This window comes from Pan paniscus, chromosome 1 (genome assembly GCF_029289425.2).
Source record: "Pan paniscus chromosome 1, NHGRI_mPanPan1-v2.0_pri, whole genome shotgun sequence".
NCBI classification, from domain to species: Eukaryota; Metazoa; Chordata; class Mammalia; order Primates; family Hominidae; genus Pan; species Pan paniscus.
The window spans coordinates 187721938-187744924 of record NC_073249.2 but is presented as its reverse complement, the minus strand read 5'-3'; the positions used below and the strand labels follow the sequence as shown (position 1 = coordinate 187744924).

At 50.6% G+C, this 22987-nt stretch overlaps 1 protein-coding gene across 10 annotated transcripts in view; it reads left to right on the top strand.

The window, feature by feature from the left end:
* Positions 1-1606: 1606 nt before the first annotated feature.
* The window catches only part of MACF1 (microtubule actin crosslinking factor 1), a 402950-nt gene continuing 381569 nt past the window's right edge, over positions 1607-22987 (top strand). For 7 of the 10 annotated variants that reach the window (XM_063608610.1, XM_063608596.1, XM_063608601.1 and 4 more), the window contains exons 1-2: positions 3643-3697; positions 4447-4718. In XM_063608610.1, coding sequence (XP_063464680.1) covers positions 4499-4718 — 220 coding nt within the window. In that variant the 5' untranslated portion in view covers positions 3643-3697; positions 4447-4498. Of the gene's footprint in view, positions 1823-3642; positions 3698-4446; positions 4719-22987 lie in introns of those variants that run through there. The other 3 variants (XM_055095114.2, XM_055095086.2, XM_055095084.2) reach the window with 2 other exon arrangements.

Sequence of the window (22987 nt, the reverse complement as noted above, 5' to 3'; positions counted from 1 at the left end):
TCCTTCCTTCCTTCCTTCCTTCCTTCCTCTCTTTCTTGATGGAATTTTCACTCTTGTTGCCCAGGCTGGAGTGCAATGGCACAATCTCGGCTCATCACAACATTCGCCTCCCGGGTTCAAGTGATTCTCCTGCCTCAGCCTCCTGACTAGCTGGGATTACAGGCATGCGCCACAACGCCTGGCTAATTTTTTTGTATTTTTAGTAGAGACAGGGTTTCTCCATGTTGGTCAGGCTGATCTCGAACTCCCGACCTCAGGTGATCCGCCAGCCTCGGCCTTCCAAAGTGCTGGGATTACAGGTGTGAGCCACCATGCCCAGCCAATTTAAGCCAAATTCCTTAGCTCAAGGGCCTTTGTAAATTGCTCCAACACATTTTTTTTTCTCCCAATCATTATGGTGAAAAAGAACAGAATGTGAATCTGAAGACAGGGGTCCAGTCCTGGGACCATCCGCTTTCTCCCTACATGACTTTGAGTATATCATCTCAGTTCTACATCTATACATTAGAGATCATAATGCTGCCTCATGGGATGCATCCATCTTTCCTGCTGGGCTGTGAGCCCATGGTCAACAGGCAGGGATGAAATGCATCTTGCTCACACTGTATCTTCAGTACCCTGCATGGGGCCTGACACCGGGTAGATGTTCAGCACGTATTTGTTGAATGAATGAATGAATGAATGAATGAACAGGGTTGTGAGGACTGGATTTGGCATGATCCAGGTAAAGCGCCTTGCACAGTCACCAGGAGACACGCCCATATGGTAGCTGTTGCTACGCAGGTTACTAAGTGGAATGACTTTAGACACATTACTTCTCTGGAAACATTCACGTATCTGTCCTAGGAGAGGATAGAAGGGACTCCTGCCTCGTTTTGTGCATCATTAGGTCGTGTGTGCAGAAGGAGTTCAATAAATGCTTCCTCGGTGGATAAAGCATCTCCCAAGGCTCCACTTGGGGCTAGCGCTGTCTAAAGAGACTGAGTTCCCTCGTTGGGGCCTGGTTCTTTTCTGCTCTTTACCCTGCGGGGAAGATGAGGCCTTCTTTGGGTCCCTCCTTCATTCAGTTCCAGAAGCCCAGCAGATAGGTGGGCCTATAGGACCCGCAGGATCTGCAGGACGCTCTCCGAGAGCTGGAGCAAGAGCGCCAAGGGCGGGGACGGAATGTGGGTTTAAGGGAAACGGGCGAAAGAGGGGTGGGCATGGAAAAGGGTGGTTTGAGAACCAGGGGCCGGGAAGGACAGCCCGGCAGCCTGAGAGAGCGACTGGGGGGCGGTGAGGAGCTCCAAGGGGGCGGGTCGGCTGAGCTGGCCCAGGGTCAGCTAGCGGCCGCGGGGCCGGGGCGGAGAGGTCGCGGAGCAGAGGGCGGAGAATTTGGGGGTGTGGTTGGCCTGCGGGGGACACCGGAGGCCACTAGGGAGGAGTTGCAGAGGGGAGGGACCGAGGGAGGGCCTGGGGGCGGCCAGAGGACGCGGGGTCAGTGAGGAGGGGGCGCCGGGCGACGGACTGGCAGGGGCGCGCGGGGCGGGCGGAAGCGCAGGGGTGGGGTGCAGGGCGGGGGGAGCGCGCATCGGGGGGCGGGGGGCGGCGTCGGCGCTGGGAGTGGGGGAGCGGGTTGGGCGGCTGCGCCGGCTCTGCTTCAGCCGCTGCCGCTAGGGCGCGGGGGGCGGGGGGCTCGGCGCCGCGAGCTCGGCCATTGTGGGAGCCGCTCCCCTCGGCTCCGCCACGCTCCCCTCGACTGCGCTCCAGCCTGGGGCGCGCCCGGCCGCCGCCGCCTTCGCTGCCGCCACGGGCCCGTCTTCTTCCTCCTTCGGCTCCCAGGGTAAGGCGCGGGGCGCGGGGTTGGATGCAGGCGCCCTGCCCGCTGCGCGGGATGCGCAGCGGCGGCTGGGGAGCGGTGATTGATCGCCCCCGGCGGCCGCGCCCCAGCTCCCGGCAGCCGGCGGCCGCGGACAGGCGGCTTGACAGGCGCGGGCACAGCGGCAGTGCGGGCCTCGCACCTGCAGCCCCCGCGGCCGGCGCCGGGGAGCGGCGAAGACGCGGAGCTGGGGTTTCCCCTCTGCGGGCGCTGCCAGGGTGGAAGGGAGGCGTGTTCCCCGGGAAAATGGGACACGGAGCCCTGCAGGGGCCGGGCGCCGGACCTTAGGGAGCGGGCAGGGCTGGGCGGGGAAGGTCGCTTCCCGGCCCCAGGGCTCGGCCGCTGGCCCCAGCGCCCTGTCGGTCCTCGGTCGCGCGTCCCCGCTCTTTGTCAGCCACGCTTGGCGGGCGCGCGGACCCACCCGCGCCGCCCCAGGCTCGCGGGCGCGCCCCTCCTCCACCGTGGGGAAACGGGTGGGGGCCAGGTGGGGAGGGTTGCAGGGGGTGAGAGCACCTGGTGAGGTGCCTGTCGCCGACCGGCCTGCGGCCTAGGGGGGTGGGCTGGGGCTTGGGCGGGCACTCCTGTGAATCTCGGGGATTGATGGAATGACCCAGGTGGCCGAGGGTCGGGCGGGAGCCCGGAGGTCAAACAAGTGTTTGTGAGGGGCCGGAGATTGACGGGGTAGAGCCCAGAAGGGACGCTTTCTCCGGGAGGAGGCCTTGGGAGAGCCGGCCTTTGTAGTGAAATGGGCGTCTTGGAGAGGAATGGGCGGTTCTGGGATGAAGCAGGTGGTCTGAGAGGAGGGGCATTTTTCCTGCCCCCGAGCTGAGGGTAGGGATGGAAGCTTGGCCTAAGTTTCCCAGAGGTTGAGGCTGTCACTTCAGCACCTGCCCTGGCACTAGAAGGTAATGGGAGGAGGGGTAAGTGCTAAGATAAAGGGCAAAGCTGTGCCAGGACCTGGGTCCTTTCCTTTCTGCTTCCTGTGGCTAGATCCCTTCTAGATGTTCTTTGGGAAGAGGGCTCACATGCTGCTGGCACAAGGGGTGCCCTGGCAGGGAGGCTCTGCTGCCCGAGGCTGCCTACAGGCCTCCTACACCATTTTTATGTTTCTTTTGTTATCTCTTTGAATTCTGGGCCTATGGTGGGGATCTGCCAATGACCCCGGAGGCTGTCTCTGCCCCTTGCTGCCTCTAGGCTCAGATTCAAGAATTCTGGAGGAGCTGTGGCCACAGACCCATTGTGTCCAGCCATGTAGGCTATCTCGCTGTCTCTACACAGCCCTGTGAGCAGGTATTCCCTATAAGGGAAAATCAACAGCTCTTGCCCTCCCTGGACCCTACAGCCAAAGTCAGAGCTGGGTACCCAGGTTGGCTTTGCGGCCTGTAGGAAGGCTGGTAGCTGAAGGCACATACCATTTGCGCTCTGATGGAGCCCTTGGAGTGGTGGGCCATGTGTAGCAGATGGTTCTGGGAAGTGAGCTTGACCTGGCTGAGGGAAGGCTGCCCAGTCTGGCTGGTGGAGCCCAGCTGGCCTTAGAGCAATTGTATTTTCACTCAACTCTCTCCACTAGCTAAACTGACCAGAAAAAATGGACTTTCTGTCCCATCCCCCCACCCCATCCTCATGCTGTGCCACTTATTCCCACAACAGCCCTTGGAATAAGCAAATGAACATTTAATCTAATGCCTGCTGGGTGCCATGCATGGCATCAACCAGTACTACATTTGCATTTGACAATGTTCTTAAAACATCCTCTGAGGTGGAATATTACCCCCATTTTGCAGATGAAGAAACTGAGTCTCAGAGAGGTGAAGTGACTTGCCCAAGATCACAGCAATTGTAAGTGGCCAAACCAGAATATATACCCAGGTCTGTCTTACTTCAAGTCTAGTACATTTTCTAATATATCTGCTGGAGACAGAGTGGGAGAAACCAGAGAATTTCTGCCTATTCTAGCCCATGGTTTGCTTCTTGCCTGCTATTGAGATCATGCTTTAGCTTTTTGAAAATACTTCCCATCTGTTGCCCCACTTTATCCTTATAGCATTCCTGGGAGGTAAGTAGAACAGGAATATAATAATAGATACTGTGTATTGAGTGCTTACTGGGCAGTGGGCACTATTAAGCACTTTACATGCAGGATTAAGCACTTTACATGCAGAACCCAACCCTATAGGGCTAGGTTCTAACTATTGTCATCCCCATTTTGTAGATGAGGGTGCTGAGGCTCAGAGAGATTAAATGGCTTCTCCAGGGTCACACAGCTAGTAAATGGAGTAGAATTTAAACCCACAGCATTCTGTCGTGGGATCTGTGAGCTTAATCCTCCAAATGTGCCAAATAGCAATAATAATAGTTCCTAGGAATAGGAGCTAACTTTTACATGATGCTTTAAGATTTATAGACATCATCACATATAATATCCCCCAAACCTCGTGAATTAGTTTTGGGATGTATTGTCTTCATCCCAATTTCCAGGTGAAGAAACTGAGGTACAGATAGGCAGGACTAGAACCTCTGCTTCCCAAGTCCCAGTGTTCCTTATGGGACCCCTTTTGTCTGCTCACATTCACCCCTTTCTCCTTCAGATCACTTCTCCCTGGGCTCCCAGGCCCTCCTGCAGCAGCCCCCGCCTGGGCCATGTCTTCCTCAGATGAAGAGACGCTCAGTGAGCGGTCATGTCGGAGTGAGCGGTCTTGTCGGAGTGAGCGATCTTACAGGAGCGAGCGGTCAGGGAGCCTGTCTCCCTGTCCCCCAGGGGACACCTTGCCCTGGAACCTGCCACTGCATGAGCAGAAAAAGCGGAAAAGCCAGGATTCGGTGCTGGACCCTGCAGAGCGTGCTGTGGTCAGAGTCGCTGGTAAGAGAGGTCCCCCAGCAGGCTGGATGCTGTGGGTGTGAGGGAGGAATGGGCCAGGGTGCAGCAGCTGTGTGGGGAGCCAAGGGATCCTCACCAGGGTCTCTGACAAAGCAGCCATAATCTGATTTGTTATTATTATTCTTGGAAAGATGTTGAAATAACATTAATGAAAAACTCCAAAGAGGAAAATCTGCCACCCCTTGCTCACATGAGACCTGTTTTCATTTCTGCACCTTCTTCCCTGTCTTTGTCCCCATTCAGTTATATTTTCTATGCAGTTGCCTTCATGGCTTAGGTACCATTCTGCATCTGACTCTTTTCAGTTACTCTTATATTAAAAAGATTTTCCATATTGCACTTTAGACTTTATGGTTACCATTTCTAAAAGCTGTCTATTTCATGACTTTCTAAATCCTACTCTTTTTTCACTTTTTGGCTATATTAGACAATGCTGCTGAGAACATGGTTAAGAATGATTTGACTTTTGTTATTTCCTTATAATGAAATCCTTGGAGAGTACAGTTTTACTTGTATCGCCTTCCAAAAGTGTTCTACATGCTGACCTTTCACACGATGTGAAGGCTGGGGCTACCTCCTGTGGTGGGATGTGCCCAGCTCTTTGCCAAGCAGCAGCACAGTGCTGTAGTTATGAGTGTAAGCTTTGGAATCAGAGAGGGTAGGGTGCTGGATCGTGGCCCTGCCACTGACCAACTGTGTGACTCTGGGCAAGTCCCTTATTCTTTCTCAGTGTCACTTTCCTTGTCTTAAGAATGCCCACTGTGCAGGGATGCCTTGAAGGTTAGATGAAATAATGTGTGGAAAGCCCTTAACACAGTTTTTGGCTCAATAAAGGAGATGCTTCCACTGAAGGCATCCACAGCTGCCTCCCCGAAGTGTGCTCAGCATCTCAGCAGGGTGTTGGTGTTACAGTACAGATAGGAAGATAGAGCAGTGCCTGCAGCTAATTCAGTGACATCACCCGCTTTCAAGCCATCACCAAGGCCTGTACTGCTACCTTCTTTGTGTCCCTCAAATAATACAGCCACCCCCTCCACTGTGTCATCTCTCACCTGGACCTTCCAATGAGCATTTAATAGCTCTTCCTCTCTTAGTCTTGCCACCATCCTCCACATGACTAATAGAGTATTGTTTTCTAAAATACAAACCTCAAGAACACATATTCTATTTTATGAAATGAAGTGTTGCCCGTACAACACTTCATTAAAAATACAATAAAAAATAAAATAAAATACAAACCTAATTCTATTACTCAGCTGCTTAAAAACCACCTTTGGCCCCTCATTGCCTGTGGAATCAAGGCTTCAGCATAAAGACCCATCAAAATTACTTACCTCTTCAGCTTCACCTGCCACCACCTCTACCCCCAATCACCCTGCCACAGTACACTGTAACTTGACCCCCAGAGGGATGCATCTTGCAGGATGAAACCACCACACTTTAATTTTCTTCTCTGCAAGATGCTGGTAAACCCTCCTCCCCTTTTAAGTGCCGCCTCCTCTGTCCTTAATGCCCCCAGTGGTATCCAAAGCTTCCTCCTCCGCTCTCACAGTCATACTTTTCTCTCCTCCATGTTCCCTTGTTCAATGTAGCAGTTAACCCACAGGGTGCCCATCACTCCCTTAGAAGAGTGAGCAATTTGGGATGTGTCTTATGTTTTGAGCCCCCGAGGGCTGCACGGGGCCTTGTACATGCTAGAGATCAATCGGTATTGAATGACTGAATGAATGCTGAATGAGTGTTTTGAGGGTATTATGTGATGTGACAGACGGTGATCCAGAAACAGGCACTGAGCTATAACGGAAGGTTAGAGAAAGGCTTATGTGGGCTCAGGTAATCAGGAAAGGACTTTAGAGGGAATGAGCTCCAAGTGAGGAGACAGCAGTGGGGCCTGGAAGGCAGGAGGGAGAGTTGGAGCTCTTTCTAGTGGGCAACGAGGAGTCCTTGGAAGAAGTCCTTCTCAAAACCTTTGGGCCTGCAGCATCAGCCAGTAACAGAATTTTAGAGCTGTCCCTAGGGTGCAGGAAGGGCTTTACTTGTCCCCAGTCTTGAAGGGCCATAACTCAGGGCCCTGATGACTCATAAACCTCTTTCTCCTGAAGAGAGAGTGGGCTGTCTCATTCTTCCTTCTTTATGCCCTCTGCCTCCATCCTTCATCACTCATGCATACTTAGATCGTTTTGTGATGATTTCCACTTCCAGTCTTCTCTGAGGAGGCCCACGGGATGATTTGCTTGCTGCTTCAGATTTGGAGTCTAGAATAGAAGTGGAGTGGACTCAAGGAGGCTTAATTTTACACAGGCAAGGCTCCTAAGGACCCTGCTGGGTCAACTGAGCAAAGGGATGGTGGGTGCTGCGCTGTGCTGTGTTTCTGGCATAGATGCTGATCTCCTTTGCATCCTGACACTGCTGAATGCCTCTTTTGAGGAGGGGGCTGGGCCAGTGAGGCTGAAAATGGGGAGACTGCCATGGTTAAAAATAACTTGTGCACTGCAGTTGGGCGTGTTTCTTTAGCAGGAGAGGAGAGAGGCAGCAGAGACGAGGCGGGACTGCGACTTTAGGGTCTTGCTGAAATCTTCATGTGATTTTAGAATGCTGTGGGGGCTCCACCAGAGTAATGGAAAAGGCAGCCTCAGCTCTGCAGGGACTCCTTCACAGGAGGTGCAGGGGGGGCATGTCTGGGAGACCCTGGATGCTCTGAAGCTCTCTGAAGCAGAACTTTAATTGTGGGAGGAAATGAAGTCAGTCTTACGCTGGAAGCCAGCTGTGGCCTGTGCAATTTTCTCCTCCCCCTGGATCTTGCTTATGAAGCCAAGTGGGGGTGTCTGAATCACTCTCACCAAATAGAGATCTTCCCTTTCCCTGGCCCACTCCGTGTCCTGAGCTGGTCTTAGGGCCTCGCCCTTGCTTGAGAGGCCTGATGGGGCAAGCCTGGTGGTCACACATGTCAGAGTAGAGAGGGATGTCGGGGCTGAGAAACCTGCTGATTTCAGTCTACAAAGCCAAACAGGTTTTAGGGTGCTGAACCTTGTTCTTCTTCCCATCTTCCTGTTCTCATCCTTTCCCTACATTTGTTTCTCCTTCTTCTTTGCCAGCCATATTCTCAACTCCCTAAGCCCAGCCACATTCAAATGTAACAAGAGTTACTGATGAAAGTGTCTTGTTTCGGTTTATCAGCTTTATGGTTTACACAGAGATTTCAAAATAACTCTGTTAGGCAGGACATATGTTAGCATCCGAGGCTCAGAGGGTTTAAGGGACTTGCCTATAGTTACACAGGACTGGTAAACACAGATCTTCTAACTCCAAGTACATTGCTATTTCTTTTTTTTTTTGAGACAGAGTCTCACTTTGCCACCCAGGCTGGAGTGCAGTGGCGCAATCTCAACTCACTGCAACCTTCACCTCCCGGGTTCAAGCAATTCTTCTGCCTCAGCCTCCCGAGTAGCAGGGATTACAGGCGTGTGCCACCATGCCCAGCTAATTTTTGTATGTTTAGTAGAGATGGGGTTTCTTTTTTTTTTGGAGATGGAGTCTTGCTGTTGCCCAGGCTGGAGTGCAGTGGTGCAATCTCTGCTGGATCTCAGCTCACTGCAGGCTCCGCCCCCTGGGTTCACGCCATTCTCCTGCCTCAGCCTCCTGAGCAGCTGGGACTACAGGCGCCCGCCACCTTGCCCGGCTAATTTTTTGTATTTTTAGTAGAGACGGGGTTTCACCATGTTAGCCAGGATGGTCTCCATCTCCTGACCTCGTGATCCGCCCGCCTCAGCCTCCCAAAGTGCTGGGATTATAGGTGTGAGCCACTGCGCCTGGCCCGAGATGGGGTTTCACCATGTTGGTCAGGCTGGTCTTGAACTCCTGACCTCAGGTGATCCGCTTGCCTTGGCCTCCCAAAATGCTGGGATTACAGGCATGAGCCACCGCACCCGGCCCTGTACATTGTTATTTCTATTTCCTTAGGCAATACCTGGCAACCAGGCCAGTCTGAATCTTCTGTAGTTGACAGTCTAAATCTCCATACTCACCTGAGAGACTTGGTCACTTCCGGGAAAGGCCTCAGGATCCTGGTCTATAGAACCAGGAAAGGGGAGAGACAAAGATCTTGGAAAATTTGCCTCTTCCCCTCTGGCTCTCTGTCTTTAGTGAAGAGCAGTAGAAATATCCTTACTTAATGGTGGGGAGCAACAAGGAATTGGGGCGCTAGGGAGCTTACTGTAGCAAGGAGTACAACCCCAAAGGGTAGAAACAAAGAGAGGAAGAAATGATGTATCCCTTGGGACCTGTGGGGAGTATATTGAGAACAGGGTGCAAGACAGGGTGTCACATGGCTGTACACTGCACAACCCTTGGGGGTGCGATTCACATCACATTTGTTGTCATTGCAGACGTGTACATTTATTATTACAAGTTTCCTGCAGGTGGCAGTAACATGTTTTGAAGAAGGGCTCATGTTTGGGCTAGGGCACGGTAGGGTGCAGGAAGATTCCACCATCTACCCATCAATCAGGTATTCATTCATCTAACATCACATAATCAGGACCCTCCCTGTCCTTGGCATTGATATTCAAAGATGACTGAAGATGTGGTCCCTTCTGCATGGAACTCAGTCTAGTGGAGAGGATAGAAGAGAAAAAAGGCCGGGTGTAGTGGTTCACACCTGTAATCTCAGCATTTCGGGAGGCCGAGGCAGGAGAATCGTTAGAGCTAAGGCGTTCAAGACCAGCCTATGAGACCCTGTCTCTGTTTTTTTTTTAAGTAGTTAGAAGGGAAAAAATAATTATATCCCCGTATGTGTTGTGAAAAAGGGGAGTGCAGTGACTCAGAGCTAAGGATTGGACCCCTCTCTGGTTGTTCATTTATTCATTCCTTCAACTAAAAAAGGGGTTAAGCTATGTGCCAGTAGAAAGCATCTATGGGATTCATTCCTGGGAGTATCAGCAAATGCTGCGGAAATAATCATTCCCAACATCTGCTCCATTGTGGCCTTCTAGTCAGATGGCAATTGTCTCTCTGCACAGCCCTTGTTTCAGTTGGCTTTATGTTCACGTTCATTGTTCCCAGGTTCATTTCCCTCACCAGCTCTGGAGCTCTCTGTAGTCAGGAGTCCCATCTTACCCTTTTTGCCCCGGGACAGAGAGCCATGAGAGCACTACCTGGTCAGAAGCTGGAGCTTACTCCTCTGGGCCCATGTGTCTCTCCTCCAAGTTGGGAGCTCTGAGAAGACATCTCACAGGCACCTCTCTGCTTCATTCATTCATTCAATAAAAAAATGGATTAAGCTCCTGCCATGTGCCAGGCACTGCGGAGATAACTGAATCTGGAGTTACAAGACTTAGGCAAATGACCTCACTTCTTGGATCCTCAGTTTCCTTATCTATAAAAGGGAGATGGTGATAAAGGGTGTAAAAGGGAAATGAACGAGAATCAGAATGTGCTGGAAAAACACAGGTTCACATGGCCCGTTACTGCACTTAGCAGTGTCATTCCTTGTAACCTCCCTGGCAGCCAGACGAGGCAGTGGAGACTCAGGAGGCCAGCAGTTTCCCAGGCCAGCAAAGAAGGAGCCCAAGCCTCTTGTTTCTGTCCCCTTCTTTTGTTCTTTAGGCCTTTGTCAGGGAGCAGATGGAAGTGGCTTATTCTGGCCAAGCTGTGAGTGGGAAGAAGGGAATGCAGGGATGGGAAATGGAACCCTAAAGACAATCTCATTGGGAATCCTTACTCCTCAGCTGCCAACCTTCCTTGCCCTGAGGCTCTTCGAGTTTTGTATCCAGGAAGGCTCCTCCTCCTTCCCAGCTTCTCTACTTCTTCCTGGCAGTGTCCTCAGAGTCTCTGGCCCTGTCCTGGAGCTTGGTTTCAGTAGCAGCAGAGAAGAGCAGAGGAGAGTGCCCTGAAAGTGGGGCAGAATGAATTGTAGCTACACACCACCAGCTCAGCTCCAGCTCTTTGAAAGTAAATCTGGGTCACATTAGCTGTGGGCTGGAACATGACCACGTGGGCAGAATTCTGTGCAGGCAGCAGAAAAGACAGCCAATCTGTCCTTTCTCTGAGGTGCAGGGCCCCTGTGGGACCCCAGTTGGTGAGGGAAGGTGGTTTCTGGATTGCAAGGTGTAATGCCATCTTAATGCCATCATGCTTTTCTAATGATATCGTAGGTGACATAGAGAAAGGTATGGAATGGCAGTTTGGCTCATGCCTTTCTGTTTGTTATGGGAGAAGCCTAGGCTGAAGGTAGGAATGCAGAGGAAGGACTGGTTACTTTGGGGACCGTGGAAGGCCATCATTTCTCAGTCTCATGGGCTCAGGGGTTAGATGCCACCAGAGTAGCTGACACTGCAGCAGGATCTAGGGCTGCACTTGTTCTTTATTTCAGCAGTCCTCCCCTTGAGGAAAGGTCTGTGAACAGATCCATCATCACTAAAGTGTTATATGGAGGCTGGCTGGCCTCCTTTTTCTGGTTGCTGTGGCTAGGGCCTGCCATGATTTGGCCCGGCCACTGCCTGTTGCCACATGTCAGTTACAAGCCTGCCAGCCTCTTTCTCTGTCTTGGCTTTCCTGTAGGAGCAGAATAGGTGTCCCTTGCTGGAATCTCTGCCTGGATCTGGGATACTGCTACAGGGAAGGTCTGAAGCCCCTATAACTTGAAGGGTGATGATTATGAGCTGAAGCTTCTGTCTGAAGCTGTGCCCCACCCCTACCCCAGAAGATACCAGGCTTTTGCCTTGTGGTCAGGGGAGGATTCTGCCTGGGGCCTCAGTGGATGTCTCTGGGATGCCCTCCCCGACTCATTCACACATTTCCTCATGTGCTCACTCTTCCATTCATTCACGCAAAGGGCTGGCTTTGGGAGTCAGCTGGAGCCCTAGTTTCATTGCTCACTTGCTAATTGGGTGACCCTGGGACGTTAGTCACTTCATTGAGCCTCAGTTTCTTACAGTTAAAATGGGGGAGCAAGAGCACTACCTCAGAGACTTGCACAGTAGATTAAATAAGGTAGTTGGGAGTAGGATGCTTGGCCCAGTACCTGCTATATATTCAGCCCTTGATAATTTTTTTTTTGAGACAGAGTCTCGCTCTGTCACCAGGCTGGAGTGCAGTGGCACGATCTCGGCTTACTGCAGCCTCCACCTCCCAAATTCAAGTGATTCTCCTGCCTCAGCCTCTGGAGTAGCTGGGACTACAGGTGTGCGCCACCATGCCCAACTGATTTTTGTATTTTTAGTAGAGACCCATGGTGGGTTTCACCTTGTTGACCTGGATGGTCTCAATCTCTTGACCTCGTGATCCACCTGCTTTGGCCTCCCAAAGTGCTGGGATTACAGCCACTGCACCTGGCTGCCCTTGATACATATTAGCTCTTTTCATGAATATCATTCATTCACTCATACACTTGTTCATAGATTCATGAATGTGCTGATTTATCCCCTTGCTTATTCACTGATTACACACTTGCTTATTTAACAAATATCCCTAGGGCTACTTTGTTCTAGGCTCAGACTGCACTTCAGAGCCCAGCTCCTGCCTATTAAGACCGTTAGAATGCAGCATGAACTGAGCTACATTGCAAGTCCAAAGAGTTTTGAGGAAGTTCTGGAAGGGAAGGGACTTCTACTCCTGCCCCTCCCTGGCTTAGAGCAATGATAGCATTTCTTCTGGGGCTGGGAAAAGAAATAGGAATTAGCCAGGACAACCTGAAGAGACAGGGCACTTCCCGGTGGTTTGCATCTATTCTTGCTCTCCTTTCTTTGGCTTTCGTAGGAAGGACAGAAGGAAAATGAAGAGAGAACAGCTGGTGAGAATTAGGAACTAAAGAATCTAGACGGTGGTTTGGGGAGTGAACTCTGGACTCAGTTTAGGAGCACCTTAGAGCTGGTGCCAGCTGGGTTCCTCCGGTGAATAATAGCTGGTAAAGCCACTGTGTAGAGTCCTAGATGGGTGCCAGGCATTTTACATACATCATTTAATCCTCATAGAACCCTGGGAAGTAGTTGCTATTCTCAACAGAAATGTTAAGTAACTTGTCTGAGGTTATACACTGAGCAAATAATGGAGCTGGGATTCAGCATTACTTAATGTGCATGGCGCCCCCTGGCCCTCAACATGTACAATATGCCCTTTGGAGTTATTCAAGTGCTGAGTTTCTGGTCAGCCTAACTCCAAAGCCCTGGCACTTTTCAGGATATTTCAAACATAGTAAAGTAGTGAGAATAGTACAGTGAACCCCCATCACCCAGAAACAAGAATGATCAATTCATGGCCAATTTTATTTCATTCATACACCGCTGTCAGTGGAAAAAACACAGTTCCTGTTTTTTCTTTTTTCTTTTCTTTCTTTTTTTTTGAGATGGAGTCTCTCTCTGTTGCCCAGGCTGGAGTGCTGTGGTGCCATCTCAGCTCACTGCAACCTCCGCCTCCCGGGTTCAAGCAATTCTCTGCCTCAGCCCCCCGAGTAACTGGGATTACAGGTGCCTGACACCATGCCCAACTAATTTTTTTGCATTTTTTAGTAGAGACGGGGTTTCACCATCTTGGCCAGGCTGGCCTTGAACTCCTGACCTCATGATCCACCCGCCTGGGCCTCCGAAAGTGCTGGGATTACAGGTGTGAGCCACCGCGCCTGGCAAGTTCCTGTTTTTCCATTCTCTTACTCAACAATCAACACAAGAAGACTTCTGTGACGCCAAGATATGTGGGGACTTCTCCCCGCCGGCAAGTTAAACAATAGTTCTGCAGTGGACACCAGTGGGGTGTCCTCCAGTTCAATTACAACACTGTCTACCTGGAAATAGCATCAGATCTCACAGTTTGAGGGTTCAGTCCCCAAGACATTCCCCCACTCCACTTCTTTTTTTTTTTTTTTTTTTTGAGATGATGTCTTGCTCTTGTTGCCCAGGCTGGAGTGCAATGGCTCAATCTCTGCTCATTGCAACCACCGCCTCCTGGGTTCAAGGGATTCTCCTGCCTCAGCCTTCTGAGTAGCTGGAATTACATGTGTGCGCCACCACGCCTGGCTAATTTTTTTTTTTTTTTTTGAGACGGAGTCTTGCCCTGTCACCAGGCTGGAGTGCAGTGGTGCGATCTCGGCTCACTGCAACTTCTGCCTGCCGGGTTCAAGTGATTCTCCTGCTTCAGCCTCCCGAGTAGCTGGGACTACAGGCACACGCCATCACACCCAGCTAATTTTTGTATTTTTAGTAGACACGGGGTTTCATCATGTTGGCCAGGATGGTCTTAATCTCTTGACCTTGTGATCTGCCCACCTTGGCCTCCCAAAGTGCTGGGATTACAGGTGTGAGCCATCACGCCCGGCCAAGGGATTCTTTTCTTTTTTTTGAGACGGAGTCTTGCGCTTTTGCCTAGGCTGGAGTGCAGTGGTGTGAACTTGGCTCACTGCAACCTCTGCCTCCCGGGTTCTCCTGTCTCAGCCTCCTGAGTAGCTGGGATTACAGGCGTGCGCCACCACACCTGGCTAATTTTTGTATTTGTAGTAGAAATGGGGTTTCACCACGTTGGCCAGGCTGGTCTCGAACTCCTGACCTCAGGTGATCCACCGCCTCGGCCTCCCAAAGTGCTGGGATTACAGGCGTGAGCCACGGTGCCCAGCCCCACCCCACTCCACTTCTAATGCCAATCACAAGACCCAGATTTTTTTTTACCTGTGCTTCTGACTGACTGGCTATAATGGGGTGCTGGCTGGGTGCAGTGACTCATACCTGTAATCCCAGCATTTTGAGAGGCCAAGGTGGGAGGCTCGCTTGAAGCCAGGAGTTCGAGACCAGCCTGGATAATATAGTGAGACCCCGTCTCTACAAAAAATAAAGCAAAATTAGCCAGGCAGGAGAATCGCTTGAACGCGGGAGGTGGAGGTTGTGGTGAACTGAGCTCGCGCCATTGCACTTCAGCCTGAGCAACAAGAGTGAAATTTTGTCTCCAAAAAAAAGAAAAGAAAAGAAAAGAAAAAAGAAAGAAATCGGGCCGCGCGTGGTGGCTCACGCCTGTAATCCCAGCACTTTGGGAGGCCGAGGCGGGCAGATCACCTGAGGTCAGGAGTTCGATACCAGCCTCAACACGGAGAAACCCTGTCTCTACTAAAAATACAAAATTAGCCGGGCGTGGTGGTGCATGCCTGTAATCCCAGCTACTCGGGAGGCTGAGGCAGGAGAATTGCTTGAACCTGGGAGGCGGAAGTTGCGGTGAGCTGAGATCGCGCCATTGCACTCCAGTCTGGGCAACCAGAGCGAAACTCTGTCTCAAAAAAAAAAAAAAAAAAAGAAATTAGCCAGGCATGGTGGTATGCGCCTGTAATACCAGCTACTCAGGATGCTGAGGTGGGAGGATTGCTTGAGCCCGGGAGGTCAAGGCTGCAGGGAGCTGAGATTGTGTACTGCACTCTACCCTGGGCTACAGAGTGAGACCGGATCTCAAAACAAACAAAACAAAAACCACAAAACACACAGAGGATACAGGTGAAGAGATGCAGAGGGCAAGGGCGAGGTATGGAAGAAGGAATGTGGAGCTTCCATGCCCTCCCTTGTGTGCCACCCTTCAGGAATCTTCACGAGTTGTTATCCTGGAAGCTCCCTGAATCTTAGGCCTTTCATGGAGACTTCCTTGGGTAGGCATGATTGACAACCATGTAGAAATGTGATTGGGCAAAAAGGGTATGTCTAACACTAACTGTGGAAACCCAGCAAAGCCTGGCTGTTCAGATTCTTCTTGAATTTTCTATTCCTTCCCCCAGGGTACGGGGCAAGACTCCTGAAATAGGGGTCTCATGATTATAGTCAGAAATGTGGGGGAAGGCGGCTGGGTGCGGCGGCTCACGCCTGTAATCCCAGCACTTTGGGAGGCCGAGGCGGGCGGATCATGAAGTCAACAGATCGAGACCATCCTGGCCAACATGGTGAAACCCTGTCTCTATTAAAAATACAAAAAAATTAGCTAGGCATGGTGGTGCGCGCCTGTAGTCCCAGCTACTCAGTAGGCTGAGGCAGGAGAATCACTTGAACCCAGGAGCAGGAGGTTGCAGTGAGCTGAGATCGCGCCACTGCACTCCAGCCTGGTGACAGAGTGAGACTCTGTCTCAAAAAAAAAAAAAAAAAAAAAAGAAATGTTGGGGAAGGCTGAGAGTGGTGGCTCACACATATAATCCCAGCACTTTGGGAGGCCGAGGAAGGTGGATCACTTGACACCAGAAGTTCAAGACCAGCCTGAGCAACATAGTGAGACCACCATCTCCACAAAAAAAAAAATTAGGTGTGGTGGTGCATGCTTGTAGTCCTAGCTACTTGGGGGCTGAGAAAGGAGGATCCCTTGAGCCCAGGAGGTCATGGCTGCAGTGAGCTATGATTGTACCACTACACTCCAGCGTAGGCAACAGAGTGAGATGGCTGTCTCAAAAAAAAAAAATGGCTGGGTGCAATGGCTCATGCCTGTAATCCCAACACTTTGGGAGGCCAAGGCAGGAGAATCACTTGAGTCTGGGATATCAAGACCTGCCTGGGCAACATAGTGAGACCTTGTCTCTACAGAAAATCAAAAAATAATCCAGGCGTAGTGGCACATACCTGTGGACCCAGCCACTCAGGAGGCTGAGGTGGGAGGATCATTTGAGCCAGGGAGATTGAGGCTGCAGTGACCCATGATCACACCACTGCAGCTGTGATCATCATCATCCAGCCTGGGTGACACAGTGAGACCCTGTCTCAAAAAAAAAAAAAAATTGCAGGAAAGATTGAGTCTTGCTTTGGGAGGAAAAAGAAACAGGTGAAAGGAGGGCAGGAGGGCAGAAAGATTCTGTTTTCTAAGACTTGATTTGCTTCTGAGGTCTACAGTGCCTCAACATTATAGCAGAAAACTATGACAAGGGCTATAGAAGTTATGAGCCAGGAACTGTGGACGAAAAAACCCATATATTGCAACCCCACTTCTCCCTCCCCAGTTATGTATAAGAAAGTTCCGGTAGCTGGGTGCAGTGGCTCATGCCTGTAATCCTAGCTACTCGGAGGGCTGAGGCAGGAGAATCACTTGAACCGGGAGGCAGAGGTTGCAGTGAGTCGAGACTGCGCCACTGCACTCCAGCCTTGGTGACAGAGCAAGACTCTATCTCAAAAAAAAAAAATCAGAAAGTTCCAGTAATCACATACTTCTACCTTCCTCAGTTTTTGTTTTTGAGACAGAGTTTTGCTCTGTTGCCCAGGCTGCAGTGCAGTGGCACAATTGTAGCTCACCGCAACTTCAAACTCCTTTACTTCCCTCACTTTTTAACCGTTATATTATACTACCTTTCCTCTAGTAGTAAATATACCAGTTTATCTGCTTCAGAGTCCATGTCTGAGGACTGGAACCACTGCCACCTGACCTACTGCCCAGAGTCTTCATGAGGGATTCCTTTTTTGTTTTTTTTTTGAGACAGACTCTTGCTCTGTCACCCACGCTGGAGTGCAGTGGTGTGATCTCGGCTCACTGCAACCTCTGCCTCCCAGGTTCAAGTAATTCTCCTGCCTTGGCCTCCTGAGTAGCTGGGATTACAGGTGCCCACCACCACGCCCGGCTAATTTTTGTATTTTTAGTAGAGACGGAGTTTCACCATGTTGGCCAGGCTGGTCTTGAACTCCTGACCTCAGGTGATCCACCCGCCTCAGCCTCCCAAAGTGCTGGGATTACAGGTGTGAGCCACCGCGCCTGGCCTCTTCATCAGGGATTCTAACACCCAGATGTTCAGGCTCCAGGGGCAGTGTGTCCCTCCTAGCGTTGCTTGGCTGATCCTCTGGTCCTTCCAGCTTGAGGTTCAGGCTCTATCCCCAGAACACACAGAGCTAGGCTAGAGCATATCTGGTTCTGTTCTGCCAGTATAATTAAACTAAATATCCAAAAAATGAATTTCAAGGATTCAATCTTGACGGACTGAAGTCGAGTTGCAATAGGATTCAGGTCCTTAACATCATGGCGGGAGGATAGCACAGTGGCTCATGCCTCTAACCCCAGAACTTTAGGAGGCCAAGGTGGGTGGATCACTTGAGCTCAGGGGTTCAACATCGGCCTGGGTTACATGGTGAAACCCCATCTCTACAAAAAATACAAAAATTAGCTGGGCGTGGTGGTGTACACCTGTAGTACAAGCTATCTGGGGGACTGAGGCTAGAGGATCACTTGAGCCTGGGAGGTTGAGGCAGCAGTGAGCCATGTTCATGCCACTGTACTGTAGCCTGGGTGACAAAGTGAAACCCTGTCTCAAAAAAAAAAAAAAAATTCATCAAGGGAATGAGTTCCATTTTTGTTATAGAGGCCTGTGCCCCAGGACTGCCCTGATGCTGGTGAACTGCTTCACGTGACTCTGATCTCAACTGAGAGCATTGGCCACCACCCTCAAGGGCCTCTCCCGGCCTCAGTGATTTGTGCTCTTTCCAGGCTGCCTGTTAGTGCCCCTTTAGAGGTTTCTACCTTGAGATGGTGTTGGATGGGGAGCTGTGGCTTCAAGTGAAGAGAAGTTTCATAGATTAAAAAAAGCCACACCTCACAGTTTGGGGAACCTCCCAATTCCCCAAACAGTATAGACTGCCTCAGAGGATCCACACAGGGTAAGACCCTGTCCTGCCTCAGAGCAGGAAGAGAGATTGGGTATGGTTCAGCAGGGCTCACATTAGCCTGATTCCTTCAAGAGTGAAGATAAAAACAGTTTTACTGACAAAGAAGCTGGGAGACAGCAGAGGGGCCAATACCTTTTATAACTACTATTGTTAGGTTCTGAATGCCAGCCTTGGCGCTCAGCATCTTACATGCTGTATTTGACCTAATCCTCAAAACAACTTTAGGAGGCAGATGTGCTACAGCAGAGGAAGCAGAAGCCCAGAGAGTTTGGTAACTTGCTCAAGGTCTCCCAGCCAGTAAGGGGCCAAGCTTGGAATGGTGCTAGCTCTGCCTAGGGCAACCCACTGCCTCCCCCATTACAAGGAACAGTAGTTTAATAACAGCTAACATCTGTGTAGCACTTCAAGGTTCACGGAGTGCCTTAACATCCATTATCTCTATTGTGCCTCGGGAAGCCGGTGCGGTGAGGCCTTCCACGCCCCTTTGGGATAGCTGCCTGTCAGGGGTCCAGCCTCTGCTCATTTCTTCCAGGAAGCACTGGAGATTATTTGGAGTTGGCTCTGACGAGCCACGGGAGAGGCCTAGGGAGAGGCTGAGGTGGAGCGACTTGGCCAGTTGCTATGGTAACCCAGATGGCTGAGTAACCATTTTGAGGGTTGCTATGGTGATGGGCTGCTGGTGGCAGGGAGCTTGTCTTCCTGGGTGGCTGGCACCCTCCAGGCCTCTTAAATTGAGATGTTGCACTTTCTGAACAGAAGAGGGCAGCATGAGAGCAGGCAAAGGCTTCTTACCCCAGAGCGGATTTGGGAACTTGGCAAAGCTTAGGAAAGGTTTCTAGGAGCTGGGCAGAAAGGGAGCTTTGGCTGGTGCCCAAGAGGTTGGTGGAGCTTCACTTCTGAGACTAGAACTAGGTAATTTTCTTCCAAGAGCTGGTCAAAGGATAATGCTTGGGGCTGCCCCTTCAGTGCCTGGCATCAGCTACTATTGGGGAATATAAAAGTTACAGCAGACAGCTACCCTTGCAAGGAGGAATGGAGAGAATATGTGCATGTGTGCACACACACACACTCACTACTAGCAAAGAATTTCTTTTTTTTTCTTTTTTTTGAGATGGAGTTTCGCTCTTGTTGCCCAGGTTGGAATGCAATGGCACGATCTAGGCTCACTGCAACCTCTGCCTCCTGGGTTCAAGCGATTCTCCTGCCTCAGCCTCCCAAGTAGCTGGGATTACAGGGGACCACCATCACGCCCGGCTAATTTTTTGTATTTTTAGTAGAGACGCGGTTTCACCATATTGGTCAGGCTGGCCTCGAACTCCTGACCTCAGGTGATCTGCCCGCCCTTGCCTCCCGAAGTGCTGGGATTACAGGCATGAGCCACCACACCTGGCCTAAGAATTTCTTTATAAAGCATCAGTTAACACATAAAATAATGCAGCATGAACCAAAGGTGAAGAAAAGCTGGGAATAAACTTTCTAGAGGTTGAGGAAGGAGCACTAGCAGAAAGAGAAATAATTTTGTACTTCCCTCTTTCCTCCCTACACATGAAGTGCCCTCAGCCCTTGACCACTGAGTGGACATTGAGTTGGATTCTCAATTGTCTTGAATCAGATCTGGCTCCCTCCCCCAACCCCCATAACAGTTCAATGAGGCATCCATTCCTTCAGCAAATATTTATTGAACATCTACTATGTGCAAAGTATTGTGTTAGGCCCAGTGATGAAGAAAGATGAAATAGATGTCTTTGCCCTCAGGAACCTATGAAGTAGGAGGTTAAGGAGGCAGTGATACAGACATCCACAGTACACATACCTGGAGTTCAAGACCAACATAGTGAGACCCTGTCTCTATAAAAAAAATTTTTTAAAAGCTGGGCATGGAGGTTCACACCTGTAATCTCAGCACTTTGGGAGGCTGAGGCAGGCTGACTACTTGAGCCCAAGAGTTCGAGACCAGCCTGGACAGTATGGTGAAATCCTGTCTCTACAAATAGCACAAAAATTATCTGGGCGTGGTGGCACCTGCCTGTAGTCCTAGCTGCTGGTGGGTTAATTGGTGGGCGCACTGAGGCAGGAGGATTGCTTGAGCCTAAGAGGCAGAGGTGTCAGTGAGCCAAGATTGTGCCACCGCACTCCAGCCTGGGTGATAGAGTAAGACGCTGCCTCTAAATAAATAAATAGAAAAAAAATTTCATGTCATTTGGGGTGAACTTTCAAGGTAGATTTCAGTAGGTGGAGTTGGGGGATGGGACATTCTAGGCAAAGCCTCAGAGTCTGATTATAGGGAAAGGAGGTACACACAAGGGTGTCATTGGAGATCAGCCTGAAAAGGAAGCTAGATGTCTAAATATGGAAGACTTGGAATTCCAGGCTTAGATAAGGGATGCTGTGAGACAAACATACTCTCTCCTTAAATACTCTAGCCTTCCAGCTAGTCAGTAGTCACAGACAGCCAAGTATTTTAGGATCATCTGGTTCACTCATTCATGCATTTAATAAAAAATTTAGGCCGGGTGCGGTGGCTCATGCCTGTAATCCCAGAACTTTGGGAGGCTGAGGCGGGCAGATTACCTGAGGTCAGGAGTTTGAGACTAGCCTGGCCAACAAGGCGAAACCCCGTCTCTACGAAAAATACAAAAATTAGCCGGGGGTGGTGGCAGGCGCCTGTAATCCCAGCTACTCGAGAGGCTGAGGCAGGAGAATGGCTTGAACTCAGGAGGTGGAGGTTGCAGTGAGCCCAGACTGCGCCATTGCACTCTAGCCTGGGTGACAGAGTGAGACTCCGTTGCAAATAAATAAATAAATTAAATTAAATTAAAGTAAACAAATATACAAACGCGCGCGCGCGTGTGTGTGTGTGTGTGTATGTATATTTTTAGAGACCAAATTTTGCCATGTTACCCAGGCTGGTCTTGAACTCCTGGGCTCAAGCGATCCTCCTGCCTCGGCCTCCCAAATTGTTGGAATTACAGGTGTGAGCCACCATGCATAGCATTAAAGAAATAGTTGGCCAGGTGCGGTGGCTCACGCCTGTAATCCCAGCACTTTGGGAAGCCGAGGTGGACGGATTACCTGAGGTCAGGACTTCAAGACTAGCCTGGCCAACAAGGTGAAACCCCATCTCTACTAAAAATACAAAAATTAGCTGGGCATGGTGGCAGGCGCCTGTAATCCCAGCTACTTGAGAGGCTGAGGCAGGAGAATCACTTGAACCCAGGAGGTGGAGGTTGTAGTGAGCCGAGATCACACCATTGCACTCCAGCCTGGGTGACAGAGCCAAACTCTGTCTCAAAAAAAAAAAAAAAAAAATATATATATATATATATATACACACACACACAAACGTGTGTGTGTGTGTGTGTGTGTATATATGTGTGTATATGTATATTTTTAGAGACCGAATTTTGCCATGTTGCCTAGGCTGGTCGTGAACTCCTGGGCTCAAGCAATCCTCTGGCCTCGGCCTCCCAAAGTGTTGGGATTACAGGTGTGAGCCACTACGCATAGCATTAAAGAAATAGTTGGCTGGGTGCGGTGGCTCACTCCTGTAATCCCAGCACTTTGGGAGGCCAAGGTGGGTGGTTCACGAGGTCAGGAGATGGAGACCATCCTGGCTAACACAGTGAAACCCCTTCTCTACTAAAAATAAAAAAAATTAGCTGGGCATGGTGGCGGGCGCCTGTAGTCCCACCTACTCGGGAGGCTGAGGCAGGAGAATGGCGTGAACCCGGGAGGTGGAGGTTGCAGTGAGCCGAGATCACGCCACTGCACTCCAGCCTGGGTGGTGACAGAGCGAGACTCCATCTCAAAAAAGAAAGGAAAGAAAGAAAGGGAGGGAAGGAGGGAAAGAAAGAAAAGAGAGAGAGAAAGAAAGAGGCTGGGCGCGGTGGCTCGCGCCTGCAATCCCAGCACTTTGGAAGGCCGATGCGGGCAGATCACGAGGTCAGGAGATGGAGACCATCCTGGCTAACACAGTGAAACCCCGTCTCTACTAAAAATACAAAAAATTAGCCGGGCGAGGTGGCGGGCGCCTGTAGTCCCAGCTACTCGGGAGGCTGAGGCAGGAGAATGGCGTGAACCCCGGGGGGCGGAGCCTGCAGTAAGCCGAGATCGCGCCACTGCACTCCAGCCTGGGCGACAGCGAGACTCCGTCAAAAAAAAAGAAGAAAAAGAAAGAGAGAGAGAGAAAGAGAGAGAAAGAAAAGAAAAGAAAGACGAAATAGTTAATGAGTGCCCTATATGTGCCAGATCATTTGCTAGGTGCTAATGATCCTGTGGTGAATTAGACGACAAACAGCCCCAGCCCTCAGGGAGCTTACGATTTAGTAAGGATGAGAGACACTGTACCATAACTTCAAGTGTGATGAGTATTACCAAAGGGTAGAGGAGGACCTATTAATTGGAGGAGGGGGGGGTCAAGGAAGGCTTTCCCCTGGGGAGTTTCAGCAGAAGCATGGGTAGGAGTGAGCCAGGCCAAAGGAGAGTGATGAAGGGTTATAATCTGGGAGGAAAGTCGGTTGGATGGCCCTGAGGCGAGATAACACATTAGAGGCGCTGAAAGAAATAGAAAGTGGCAGGGCTTTAGGGATAGGGGTATTTGATGAGGCTTTAATTGGGAGGACACCAAGGATAAAGGGCATTAATTTCCTTGTATTACTCTTCTCT